Genomic DNA, 12666 nt, shown 5'->3' on the forward strand with positions numbered 1-12666 from the left:
ATCCCTTTAGCTCCTTGGGTACTTTCTCTAGCTCCTCCATTGGGGGCCCTGTGATCCATCCAATAGCTGACTGTGAGCATCCACTTCTGTTTTTGCCAGGCACTGGCATAGCCTCACAAGAGACAGCTATATCTGGGTCCTTTCAGCAAAATCTTGCTGGAGTATGCAATGGTGTCTGCGTTTGGAGGCTGATTATGGGATGGATCCCCGGGTGCGGCTCTGTCCATCCTTTCATCTCAGCTCCAAACTTTGTCTCTGTAACACCTTCCATGGGTGTTTTGTTCCCAATTCTAAGAAGGGGCAAAGTGACCACACTTTGAATTTGAATATTCATTCTTTGTCAGATATGTATTCCAAGTATTACGTTGCACTTTTAGTTTTTAATGACACTATATTATTAGTGGTATGAGTTCCAGCTCCGTGTACTTTTTGATTGTTTCCTTTAGATTGGGTCTTTGACTGCTCTGGAACAGAAGGCAAGTGTAACTGCCAGCAATCCCAAGAAACCTGCCTGTCTCAGATGTAGTATTAAACTTGAATTTCATGTTTCTATTGTATGTCTGCTGCTGTAAATGCAGTGGGCTGCAGAGCAGTATTACCAGTCTATTGGAACATGTTCTTCCAGTTCTTATGCATTCGAATGCAGGGAACACAAATGTAAAGGGCCTTGGGCACCCGAGTCCTGGCAGGGTCTGAAGCTGTCACCAAAAGTGGGGGATATTTTGAATTCCTCTTTTATCTCTAGTATACATAAGTGATGATTTATTCTTTTAGTTTTTCAAGATAGAGTTTCTCCATGTAGCCCTGGATGTCCAGGACTCACTTTGTAGACCAGGCTGGCCTTGAACTCAAAGAGATCTGCTTGCCTCTGCCTGCTGGAATCAAAGCTGTGTGCCACAAGGCCTAGCATCCTCCCCCCCTTTTTTTTTTAAGATAATATGCTTTCATTTTTAGTAACATGTAGATGACTGTAGGTTTCATTCTCTACGATTATAGTAAGAGAAAGAGGCTTCAGGAAGCTGGAAACTTGTTTAGCATGTTGTTGGCTTTTCAAGTCTAACACTTTTTCTTGTTGAAACAAAGTCCAACAAACCTAGAACTTGGGCTTTTCCTTATGTGTGTCACTGTGCCTAATTGTAGAGTCTTTATACATTATTGTCATGTATCCACTTGCTTGACCGGACTATATGATTAGGAAACATTCACAGGCAGAGTCAAAAGAAGAAATCTGAGGCCCCATTTCCTCTTTCCCCTCTACCATACATTCTGACTGTACAAAGGTAGGGGGTACAATGGTATTATACCTGGAAATGACAAAGAAAAGCCAAATACATTGAAGATAGCTTAAGAAAATAAAAAGAGATATTCTCATTCATTCATTCATTATTTATTTATTTATTTTTCTTTTTTGAGACAGGGTCTCACTATGTTTTCTTGGCTGTTCTGGAACTCACTATGTAAACCAGCTTGGCCAGAAGGAAATGTTCTGAATAGATTAAGAATTTTTTGGTCTTTCTGGAAGTTAGAAAATTTGAGAAGTAGGCATAAGTTTAATTCTATTTTAGACCTTGGGAGTAATAATTCATTCTCTCTCTCTCTCTCTCTCTCTCTCTCTCTCTCTCTCTCTCTCTCTCTCTCTCTCTCTCTCTCTCTCTCTCTCTCTCTCTCTCTCTCTCTCTCTCTCTCAGCACTTCTCAGTGCCTTGTTGGCTGTCATGACAATCATTCTGTAGACCAGGCTGGTCTTGAACTTGGAAATCTGTCTGCCTCTGCCTCTCAAGTGCTGAGATTAAAGGTGTGGGTCACCACTGCCTTGTCTTCTCTCTCTCTGATCCTCAACGTGGTTTAGGACTTTACATATCTAGTAATTTGTTGGAAATAAATTTTGAATTAGTTCTTATTCCTTAAATATATCAAGGAAGGAACCCCTTGGCTGGATGTGGTGTTTCACACCTTTAATCCTGGCACTAGGGCAGAGATAGGTTGTGTTAATCTTACCAGGTGAGAATCAGACCACTATCTCAATTTTGATCTAAATTTCAAGCAAGTTTTAATTAAATACTAGCCAGGATGATGAACGCTGGCCAGGTCTATTCTAGGGTTCTTAGAAAATGGCCATGAGCTGTTCAAGGCAAGAAGTAAGACATTACTCTCTGGCATGGTTCTGGCTCTAGAGTTGGACTATGGTTCTCCCTTCTCTAGACCCAAGCATATTTTATTAAAATTTTCACTATCTCCTGTGTCAGTCAAGCTACCCGATTCTGTAAAAGGGAAAAGGGAGAAAAGCAGAACAGCTTTAAAAAAGAAAAGAATCTGTGAAAAAGTTAATTAAAAAACCACAGCATGGGATAGCATGGGATTGATATGCATAGGTAATCTTAAAGGAATCATGTGCTGTGATTCCATCTTTTGATATAAGCAACCTGTGGTTTGCTGCCATCTTAGTGTTATCCCCCTATCAGGATGGTGGCAGCCATTTGGCTAAGGTTGGAGAGGATGAATGTCATGTGACTTCACCACCATCTTGGTTAAAGGTGACCACATGTTATAGCCTGATTTAGCCATTTTGTGGTGGTTCTTTTTTCCCTGACAACTAACAAACAACAACTACCACCAACCCCACGTTTCTGGGCCCAAGCCTTTCTATTGCCTCTGAAAACTTCCCAGAATTCCAAATATTACATAATCACAGAAGCTATCTGCAGCCGGCCAAACCATGCCTCTAGTGCATAAGACATAGTCAGCTGCTACGGCCAGTTTATTGCAGCCCCCAAATGAAAACATATTCTTAGAATATTGTTGTGTTTTTCCAAAATTCTCACTGCATGCAACCTGGTATTAACCAATGAAGGAGGCAACAACACGTCTCCAGGATATTTTGGACTAGGATGGATTTTTATATGATAATTCCTGTCCTGAAAAGTTTTATGAACGAGGATTTAAAACTGGTGTTTGTTTAATAACGTATTAAAATTGTACCTTCATGTGTTCATATATAAGAATATATCCTGTGCTGGCAGCCAAAGTGGTAGAATGTGTCAGGCCTTAAAATTACTTCCAATGCTGGGGATGTGATCTGATAAGACAACAGTGTTCTAATTTGGCTTTATTATTAAATGCTCTATAATATGTTGATTAAAGTACAGAATAATTATTTTGTATAAATATAAAATACTTAGTAGTATTTAGAAGTTAAGGTCCGTCACATTCATGATAGGCTTTTCTTTTTTCTTTTAAATCCGTACATTATAAATTTACTTTCTTGACATTTCACACTCAGGAGTTCTTTTTTGAAGGGTCTCATGTAATCCAAACTGGCCTTGAACTCCTGATCCTCCATTATCACTTCCCGAGTGCTGGTATTGTAGATAAGCACTACCATGTCTGTCAGGTTGTCCATGTTATAACACATTACAGGATTTCCTTTATAAATTTTTACACTTATTTATTTGATTTTTTTTTTAAATAGGCTGAGCACAATGGATGGATTTTATCATTTGTGTGTGTGTGTGTGTGTTTTCCCATTTATTATATCATGGAACATCAACTTAGTTAGTATGGACAACATAATAAGGAACACGATTGAATAGATGAATTTTTAACAGCTTTGTTTTCCTTTTGCAGTTATATCCGACTTTATGGGAGAAAATTTAGCAAAGAAGATCATGTTCTTTTTATTAAGTTATTGTATGAACTGGTATCAATTCCAAAACTAGAAATCAGCATGATGCAGGGATTTGCTCGTCTCTTGATCAACTTGTTAAAGTAAGTCTATTTTCTGTTATTCCTGGAGAGATTTTGTTTTTTTTAAGTGTTAGTGAATGAGAATCAGTTTTGAGAATAGTTTCCCAAAGTTTAACTGTATGTTTTGATTTAAAAATTTATTTTCTCTGTGAAGCTTTTAGTTGTACATGTTCAACTATAGGTGGTTAGGTTTTTATATATGCTTATTGTTTGCTCCATGGGGTATAAACTATTCTTGTACCCAGCAAAGGGTAGAAACTACACATGTGGTGTACCAAAACAGGAAACTTGGGCGCCAGAGAGATAGCATTTACGGCTCTAGCAAAGGACCCAGAATCCACATGCCAGATCACAGTTATCCATAATTCCATTTCTAGGATATCCCTTCCCTTCTTCGATTGTTGAGAGTACCAGGTGTGCATATTGTGTATATACATACACACACAGGCAAAACTCTCACACACAGAAATAAATCCTCAAAAAAATGTAAAAGTATGAAATTCCTCTCCAGTCATGGTGGCACAAGTTTAAATGCTTTTTTTAATAGGCGCTGCTTGGTGTTGAGGAGCACAACTTTTTCCTTACTGCTCATTCTACCAGTGACAGGCAAAACACCCACACTGTGATTACCTGTCCTCTTTGTGTAATATACGCAGTAACCGTGCATCTGTATAAATGATTGCATATATTTCTTTTCTTTTTTTAATTAGAAAAAAGGAACTTCTTTCAAGAGATGATTTAGAGTTACCTTGGAGACCACTTTATGACTTGGTAGAAAGAATATTATATTCCAAGACAGAGCACCTGAGATTAAATTCATTTCCTAAGTAAGTATTAAAGTACTTCTTTGAGGCCTGGCCCCTGTGCTTTAGGAGAGTGAATACAATGGGGAAATAATGGGTTAAGTAAGCAAATGCTTTGCCCTTGTTTTGTTTGTTTATTATTTATTTATTTATTGTCTGAGACAAGCTCTCTTGCCATAACACTGGCTGTTCTGGAACCCACTATGCATGTAGACCAGGTTGTCCTTAAACTCACCAAGATTCACCTACCTTTGTCTCCCTAGTGATACTACTGTGCCCAGTGCAAATTCATATTTTAATGTGCTCATTTCTATGTAACTTGACTTTGACTTTTACCCTTTTGAAGCTATTTGACTCTGTATTTTCTTTTCAAAGCTTTTTCACTGAGACATCTCAACAGTCATCCTCACCATACTTCAGTTATTCTTTTGTTATTAGATGCAGTGGTTATCTGCCATTCTTTTTTTCTTCTTAAAAAGTTACTTATTTTCATTTGTGTGTGATTGTGTGAGTTCATGTGCACTACATGTGTTTAGCCGACTTTGGAGGCCAGCAGAATGCATTGAGTCTTGGAATTGGAGCAGCTGCAGGTGGTTGTAAGCCACCATGTGGGTTCTAGAAATTGAACCTGAGTCATCTGTAAGAGATGCAAATGCTCTTAATCACTGAGCTGTCATTCCACAAACCAATTCCCACACCCCAAACTGGCATTTTATGTACTTTAATTCATTAAGTAAAATAAATGTTTTAAGTAAGGGCCTTCCGTCTTTCCCAGGGCACTCTATACACGTAGAGGAATGGTGGGTCGTTCCACCCCCATACAGAACAAGCATGCATGAGTGGTCCTCTGCTCATCTTCCAAGTGCTGTGTTTCACATGCCGGGACAAAGTATCAGGGTTACTAACTAACTACACTTAGGATAGAAACTAGTCAAATGCCAGTCCTTGCTTTTTGTCATTTCCTAGTAACATTTAGAACTATGGCTGTCTTGCTGATTATTGGTTCCTTGCATGTACATCATGATTATTGAAGACCTAATGTTGAAAACTTTTGTATTTATTTTAAATGTGCAAAGTATAACATGATCATTTGTCAGTCTGTGCTGCTAGGCAGTCATCGCAGGCTAAGTATCATCTGGACATGGTCTTGTCTACTGTGATTACTTTTCCTACAATGTTTTAGTATCCATGCTCTTTGCAAATTTGGCTTAAGATATGTAATTAAAGTTTACTTTTTAGAAATTAAAAATTGTTTGTTTTTTGCTTTTTTAAGACAGGGTTTCTTCATGTAGCCTTGGCTATCCTGGAGCTACTTCTGTAGATTGGGCTATATTCTACTCACAGAGATCTGCCTGCCTCTGCCTGTCAGGTGCTCTGATCAGAGGTGTGCAGCACCACCATCTGGCTTAAAAGTTAATTCTTAAAGGCAAGCTCTTGTTAGGTAGCCAAGCTTCAGATTCTTGGTAGCCCAGACTAGCCTTGGCCTTATAATCCAGTTGCCTCTGCATCCAAGTACTGGGATTGTTGGCATAAATACTCCACTTGTTCTTTAGGTTTTATTAACTGTTTTCAGTTACAACCCCTAGTGAGATCACTTATTTACTGATTTCCTGAAGAACATTGTTTATGTGTCTGTATTAACTTTTCTCTTTCATAAGTCAAAATTTTAAACACTGGTGTGATTTCTTTCATTTTCATAGACATGTTGATATTGCCTCGAATCTAAGGCCTAGGTCAACAGTCTGAACTTCTTGCATGTGACTGCAAATGGCAGATTTTTTAAAGCTTTTTAGATTATAGATTTAGTGGTGAAGAATGAAATTATATAAATGGAACAGTGAGAAATGACTACAGGCAGTTGTGAACTTAGCCCTTAGTTGGATTTTGGGCAAGTGGTATATGTAGTTATGAACCATGTTGTCCTTGAGGTTTCTTATCTTACAATTAGGAAAACTTCCAACAATGGGCGAACTGAAATTCATATGAAACGGAATGGTACTATGTACAAATAGACTTTTAAAGAATTCTTGATAAGGGCTGGGAGGATGGCTCAGTGGTTAAGAGCACTGTCTGCTCTTCCAGAGGACCTGAGTTCAACTCCAAGCACCCACATGGCAGCTGACAAAAGCTCCAGCTCCAGGGAATTTGACACCCTCACACAGACATATATGCAGGTAAAACACCAGTGCACATAAAAAAAAATCCTGTAAAACAAAACAAAATTGACACAGAAAAAACAAGTATACGGTGACTAATGCAGTACCTGGACAACTAAGGGAAGGGTACAGAAAAGTTTAAGAGAGCAAGCAAACCAAACCAAAAAAGGATGAGAGTAAAATTTCTTATTGAAAGTGTGCTTAGCATTTGCAAGGCCCCCGGCTCAATTTCTAGCACTAAATACCATCCAGATTCATTCTCTATACTCAGTGACAAAAATAAATAAATACAAACAGGACTCTTGGGCCGGCCCCTTGGCGCCACAGGGAAAGGTGCTTGTTCCGAAGGTCTAATGTCTGGAACAATTGAACTGACTCCACAGAGCGTCTGTGACCTCTTCATGCGCTCACGGTGCATATCCTACTCCCACATCATGCACACATCCACAAGAATAGTAACCTTAAAATCATTAATATATAAGTACCACTTCAACTTTAAAAGAGAATTATTATAAAACAGTTTCAAACATGCAGATGTCATTAAAACAAAATTACCTTAAGCTAGGCATGGTGCTACACACCTTTAATCTCAGTATTCTGGAGGCAGAGGCAGGTGGGTCTCTGTAAATCTACAAAGTTAGATCAGGATAGCCAAGACTACACAGAGAAATCCCAACAAAAACCCAACAAAACAAAACAAAACAAAACCAGACCTATTTAACATACATTTGTTTGGATTGTAAAAAGAAAAGGTCAAACATTTTATGCAAACAAATATAAGGACAGGAAAGACGGCAAGGTAGTTAAGATCTCTGACTGCTCCTACAGAAGACTTGAATTTGATTCCACATGGCAGTTCACAATGTTTTATAACTGCCTCTGGGGAATATGACCCTCTTCTGGCCTCTTTGGGCACTATGCACACATGTACTGCAGACCTAACACTCATAAAATAAAATAAATATATAAAACCAAGGATGATGATGCACACTCTTGATCCCAGCACTCAGGAGGCTGAGGCAGGTGGATCTCTGTGAGTTAGAGACTAGCCTGGTCAACATAGTTTCAGGAAAGTTGAACTGTATATTGAGAATCTAGCTCAAAAAAACAAAACAAAATACAAATAAAGAAATAAAGACATAAGAAAAGGAAGCACATATTGAAATACATATTAGGGCTTAGGATAAAGAATACCATAACAGATGTATTACATAGAGGCAAAAGAGTGACTAGTGAGAGGAAATAATGTAAAGCCACAGGGAATGTGTACAGTAGACTTCTGGGAAGAGTATCAGTAAAAATGAGATCTGGAATTCGGTGCTCAAAGAATAATATACATAGCTAGGTGTGGTAGGCAGATCTCTGTTAGATCAAGGCCAGTCTGGTTTACATGAGTTCTAGGAAGCCAAAGTTACCTAGAGACCCTGTCTCAACAATAGCAAAAAAGAAAAGAAAGGAAAAAGAAAAGAAAGAAAAAAAGAAAAAACATCATCCTTGTCTAATGTGTTTTCGAGATAAGGTTTCAGTTTCACTCCAGAACCAAGACTAGCCTTGAACTCTAGATCTTTTGCCCCCATTCTCTAGTGCTGTTCTGTGTTGCTGTGTTTCAAGCCATGTTGTAGAAGAATGACAGCAACATGAAGCTTGTGTACCAGGGTGTGTGAGAATTGCTGGAGACTGAACCTAGGGCCTTGTGCCTGCTGGTCAGGTGCTTGTATCAACTAAACTGCACCCTCAGCCTGGCATGATTCTGAATCTCTACCGACTGCCAGTTTAATGATGTGGTTGTAATAATGTGAGTGAGATCGTTCATGCATCTAACTCTAGCATCAAGAGGCTGAAGCAAGAGGTTCGCCATGAGTTTGAGGTCAGCTTGGTTATATAGTATGTAGAAAGCTGTCCAGGGACACAAAGCAAAAACCTGTCTTTAAAAACAACACATTTTTAAGACTTTCAGATGTTCCACTAGATATTCAGAGTAAAAAAGAAACCAGTTGCTTTAAACATGATTCTTAGTGCTGGGATTATAGAAGTGTGTCACCATACCTAGCTTCGTACATTTGTTGTTGTTGTTGTTGTTATTTTGGGATAGTTCACAAGTTATAAGATATTTTATGAACCTAGCTTTTGGCCACTGAGGTTGTTCAGGTTCTCCTCAATCATTATTCTTTGAAAGAGCCCTGTGGTGTACTAGAGAAATGGCTCAGCATTTTGCTCTTTGCAGAGAACCTAAATTTGGTTCCCCAGTTCCCAGCATCCTTTTGGACCACTCACAGTGACCTACTGTCACTCCGTCTCCAGGGAGATTGGATGTGCCTGCCCTCCATAGGCACCAGCCCATCCCTGCATGTGCCCATCCCTACACTCACACATGCACATAATTTAAAACTAATAAAAATAATTTTTTTAAAAATATCATTAAAAATACCCTGTGAGATTGGGGCTTGTTCTGGTGAGCACATGCTTAGCATGTGTGAAACACTAGGCTCAAATATTCTGCCCCGCCAACACTTACACACAGATAAACCCAACTATATCTACCTTCCAGCCCATCCTGTTTTCCCTATGTGTCTCAAAGACTCACAGTATTTCACCTGTCTCTGCTTCCCCAGAATTGAAGGCATATGCCACCATCCCACTAGTCTTTTGCTTTGATTAATCATGCCTTTTTTCCCTATTTTTTGATTCTGTAAGAACAGATCTTTCTAGGACATAAGCTTTTTCCCTGTGTCAGGTCTTTTCACTTAATACACCCTTCCGTGTTCCCAGGGCTCTGAAGTAAAGTATATGAAGTATTTTGTGGATATTTATAAGGTGTTTTGTTTTGTTTTACATATTCCTATCTGTACTAGGCTTTTTCTTCATATATGCTTCAGACTAAAATTGGTGCTCTCAGAAAGTCTATGGATCCACTAACCTACAGTGATTGACACATAGTATTGTGTACCTGTCTTTTTCAGGGACTACATTGTAAAGTATACCATTGATTGTTACTTTGTTTCTCTTCAAGAAATTCAGTTTTGAAAAGCTGGGTGTACATTACACAGCTTTTATCTCAGCACTGGGGAGACATCTGTGTCCTAAACAAATAAACAAATAATATTAAATTTATAAATTCAGTTTTGAAATACTCATTTATTTCTTGGCCTAACTCGCTTCTGCTTCCCTTGAATTGAAGACTACTGTTATTGGCTCTTAAGCAGAAATGGTAGAGAAACCAGTGAGTCACACAGCAGAGCTTGCAGTAGTCCTAGGACCGTTGTTCTTCCCAGCACTTCATTGTTCTGCTGAATTTCTGAAAATGGGACTGTTTGGATAGTTACTGCTTCTGCTTAACATTGTTTTGGCATGGTGACGTTGCAAGCTTTCATAGTCAAGAATAAGGTTGTTGGGTCTTACCAACATTTTATTTCTTAACATCCTTTAACTTATAAGGAGCCATTTTATGACTTGCTCTCTTAGATGTGATATTTTGCTTCCCATAGTTCTTTCTTAGATGCATTTTGACATATTTGAAACAGCTTTGTCATTTGACAGCCTGTTCTCGTACTATTTTTAGATGGCTTTTTAAAATCAGAAGTGCTTCATTTGTTAAGTGTTTGTCTTTCAGCTCTTCAATTCTGTGTGCCTGGTGTATTTTGTTCTTAAGGAAACCACTGCTTAGAGTGCCATGTATTTCATTCTACCTTAAAACTTGGTTCTGTTTAGAGCAAAGATAATCAAAACATTTTCTCTCTCTTCCTTCTCTTCCCTTCCGTCTCGGACTTCAAGTACTGAGATTGTTGGTAATTGAAAGAAGTTTTTAGGTTTTTTGTTTGTTTTTAAACAAGGCCTCCATGTTGTCCTGTCTGTTCTAGAACTCACTATGCAGACCAGGCTGGCTTTGAACTCAGACAACTGTCTGCCTCTCTCTCCTGGGTACTGGGACAAAGGAATGCACCACCTCACCTGACCTAGTAGAGTTTTTAATTTAATACAAAATACAAAATTCTATTTCTGACTCCTGCTTCCTATCCATGTCTTGTCACAACTTAATGTTCTTGTAAAAGCACATTTTAAGTATTTTTCCTTTTTAAGTGTTTTTCCTCTATATATTTTAAGGCTACCATCCATACTATTTTTTATAGTGTATATGCGTGTAGGAAAAAATTGTTTTCCTTTCTTTACTTTTTTTTTTTTTTTTTTTTGAGGGGGAGGGACTAGGGCCTTGCTGTGCAGCCTAGGCTGGCCTCCAGCTCCCAGCAGTCCTGCCACTATACCTGGTTTGGTACTTAGTTTTTGATTACCTGTGTATCTCTATCCCATTACCATTTGTGGTTGTTAGCAATTGAGCCCAGGGACTTGACTTGCTAAGTAAGTGTTGTACCACTGATACCTACCTTAGCCTGGCTTCCTCTATTGATTCAACAAAGTGTCATTTGCTTTTGTTGTCTTGTTTTTGTTTTTTTGAGACAGGTCTTTTTGGGTGCAATTTTTAAAAAATCAAACGTCCGCCTTTCCAGGAGCTCTGCCTGCCACTCTCCAGGCTAGGCCCTGTGATCAGTCACCACTGGTCTCACTCAGCTCCAGCAAGGGCCAGCTGGCCGGTTTTTAAAAACTAGCTCCCTCCATCTTCCTTGGCCCCTACTCATTGTGTAGGCAGAGACTGCAAACTCTAGGGGCTCCAAGACCTACATGTCTGTAGCTTCCGCCTTGCTCCAAAGCTTGGTCTGAATCCTTTTTCTCTGTGTCCCTTCTCTTCCTTCTACGACCTGGAAATCCCACCCTTTTTTTCCTTCACTCAGCAATTGACTTCTCCCTCCTTTATTGACACAACCAAGAACCAACTAGGGAATCAACCCCTCCTACTACAGGTCTTGCTATATATAGCCCAGTGTCCTCAAACTCACAGTTCCTCTGCCACTGCTTCCCTAGGGCTGGAATTTGCATGGGTCACTACACTTGGTTTACAAAGGGCAATTTATGATCACATAAGTCTTTTATTCTTACCTTTACCCGTTTACAACATGGAAATAACATATTCTACTCTGGGGTTTCTTGTTACTCATTAATGATCTGGACCCAAAATTTAATAGTTAATAAAATGAAGAAAGTCATTCCCCCAATGAACTGTCAGTAAGTCATTTTCACCAGTTATTTCATCAGTAAGCACTGACTTGCAATAATTTCTAAAACAGTATTTGAGGAACATTTTGAGGAGAGAGGGCTCAGCAATTAAAAGAATATGTTTCTTCAGAGGATCCAAGTTAGGCTTTTAGCACCAGCTAAAACTCCAGCTCTAGGGCATCTGCTGTCCTCTTCAGGCCTCCTTGGGTATCCCGTCCCCTGCCTGGGACATACATAATTAGAATAGTTCAGATTGTTCAAGTAATCATGCTAAATTTACATGCGAGGAAGGGTGATTACAGTAACATTTATTTTTAAAAAGTGCTTTAATTTTCATGAAAAATTAGTGCTAACATTGCCTCCATGATGGTGATGGTCTCTCTTATGTGTAATTGATAAAGTAATCTTAATGGATATAAAAAGTGACATTTAACAGAACGCTGTTAGAGTTTGAAAGATGGGTAAGGAAAAAGGTTTGATTGACTAAAGATGAGTTTGTTTAGATTTAGAAAGAAGGTAAAACTGACTTAATACATGAAGAAATTGGTACTTTGTTAGGGGGAAAAAGAATACTATTTAATTAGGAGTTTAAGGCAGGGAAAGAAGGAATGTACCATTATTGTTGTTTTCCAACTCATATGTTAATAGAGTTAGTCTAGACTGACAGAAATTTTAGTTCAGTTGAATCTATGAATATTTCTGGGATTATTTTTATTTTGAATATGTCATATGTTTGGAGGGAGGTTACAAGTAAATCTTGGGCATGACTCAGTGTTTAAGAGCACTGCCTCTTTTTCCACAGGACATGGATTTGATTCCTAGTACCTACAATGGTGACTCACAACCATCTGTATGTAA

The 12666-nt window shown here is 38.7% G+C and overlaps 1 protein-coding gene across 2 annotated transcripts in view; it reads left to right on the forward strand.

Moving 5' to 3' along the window:
* Psme4 (proteasome activator subunit 4) overlaps positions 1-12666 on the forward strand; it is a 104945-nt gene that overhangs the window by 14566 nt on the left and 77713 nt on the right. For both annotated transcript variants that reach the window (XM_021178408.2, XM_029483959.1), the window contains exons 2-3: positions 3624-3764; positions 4454-4570. In XM_021178408.2, coding sequence (XP_021034067.1) covers positions 3624-3764; positions 4454-4570 — 258 coding nt within the window. The remainder of the gene's footprint in view (positions 1-3623; positions 3765-4453; positions 4571-12666) is intronic.

This window comes from Mus caroli, chromosome 11 (genome assembly GCF_900094665.2).
Source record: "Mus caroli chromosome 11, CAROLI_EIJ_v1.1, whole genome shotgun sequence".
Taxonomy (NCBI): domain Eukaryota; kingdom Metazoa; phylum Chordata; class Mammalia; order Rodentia; family Muridae; genus Mus; species Mus caroli.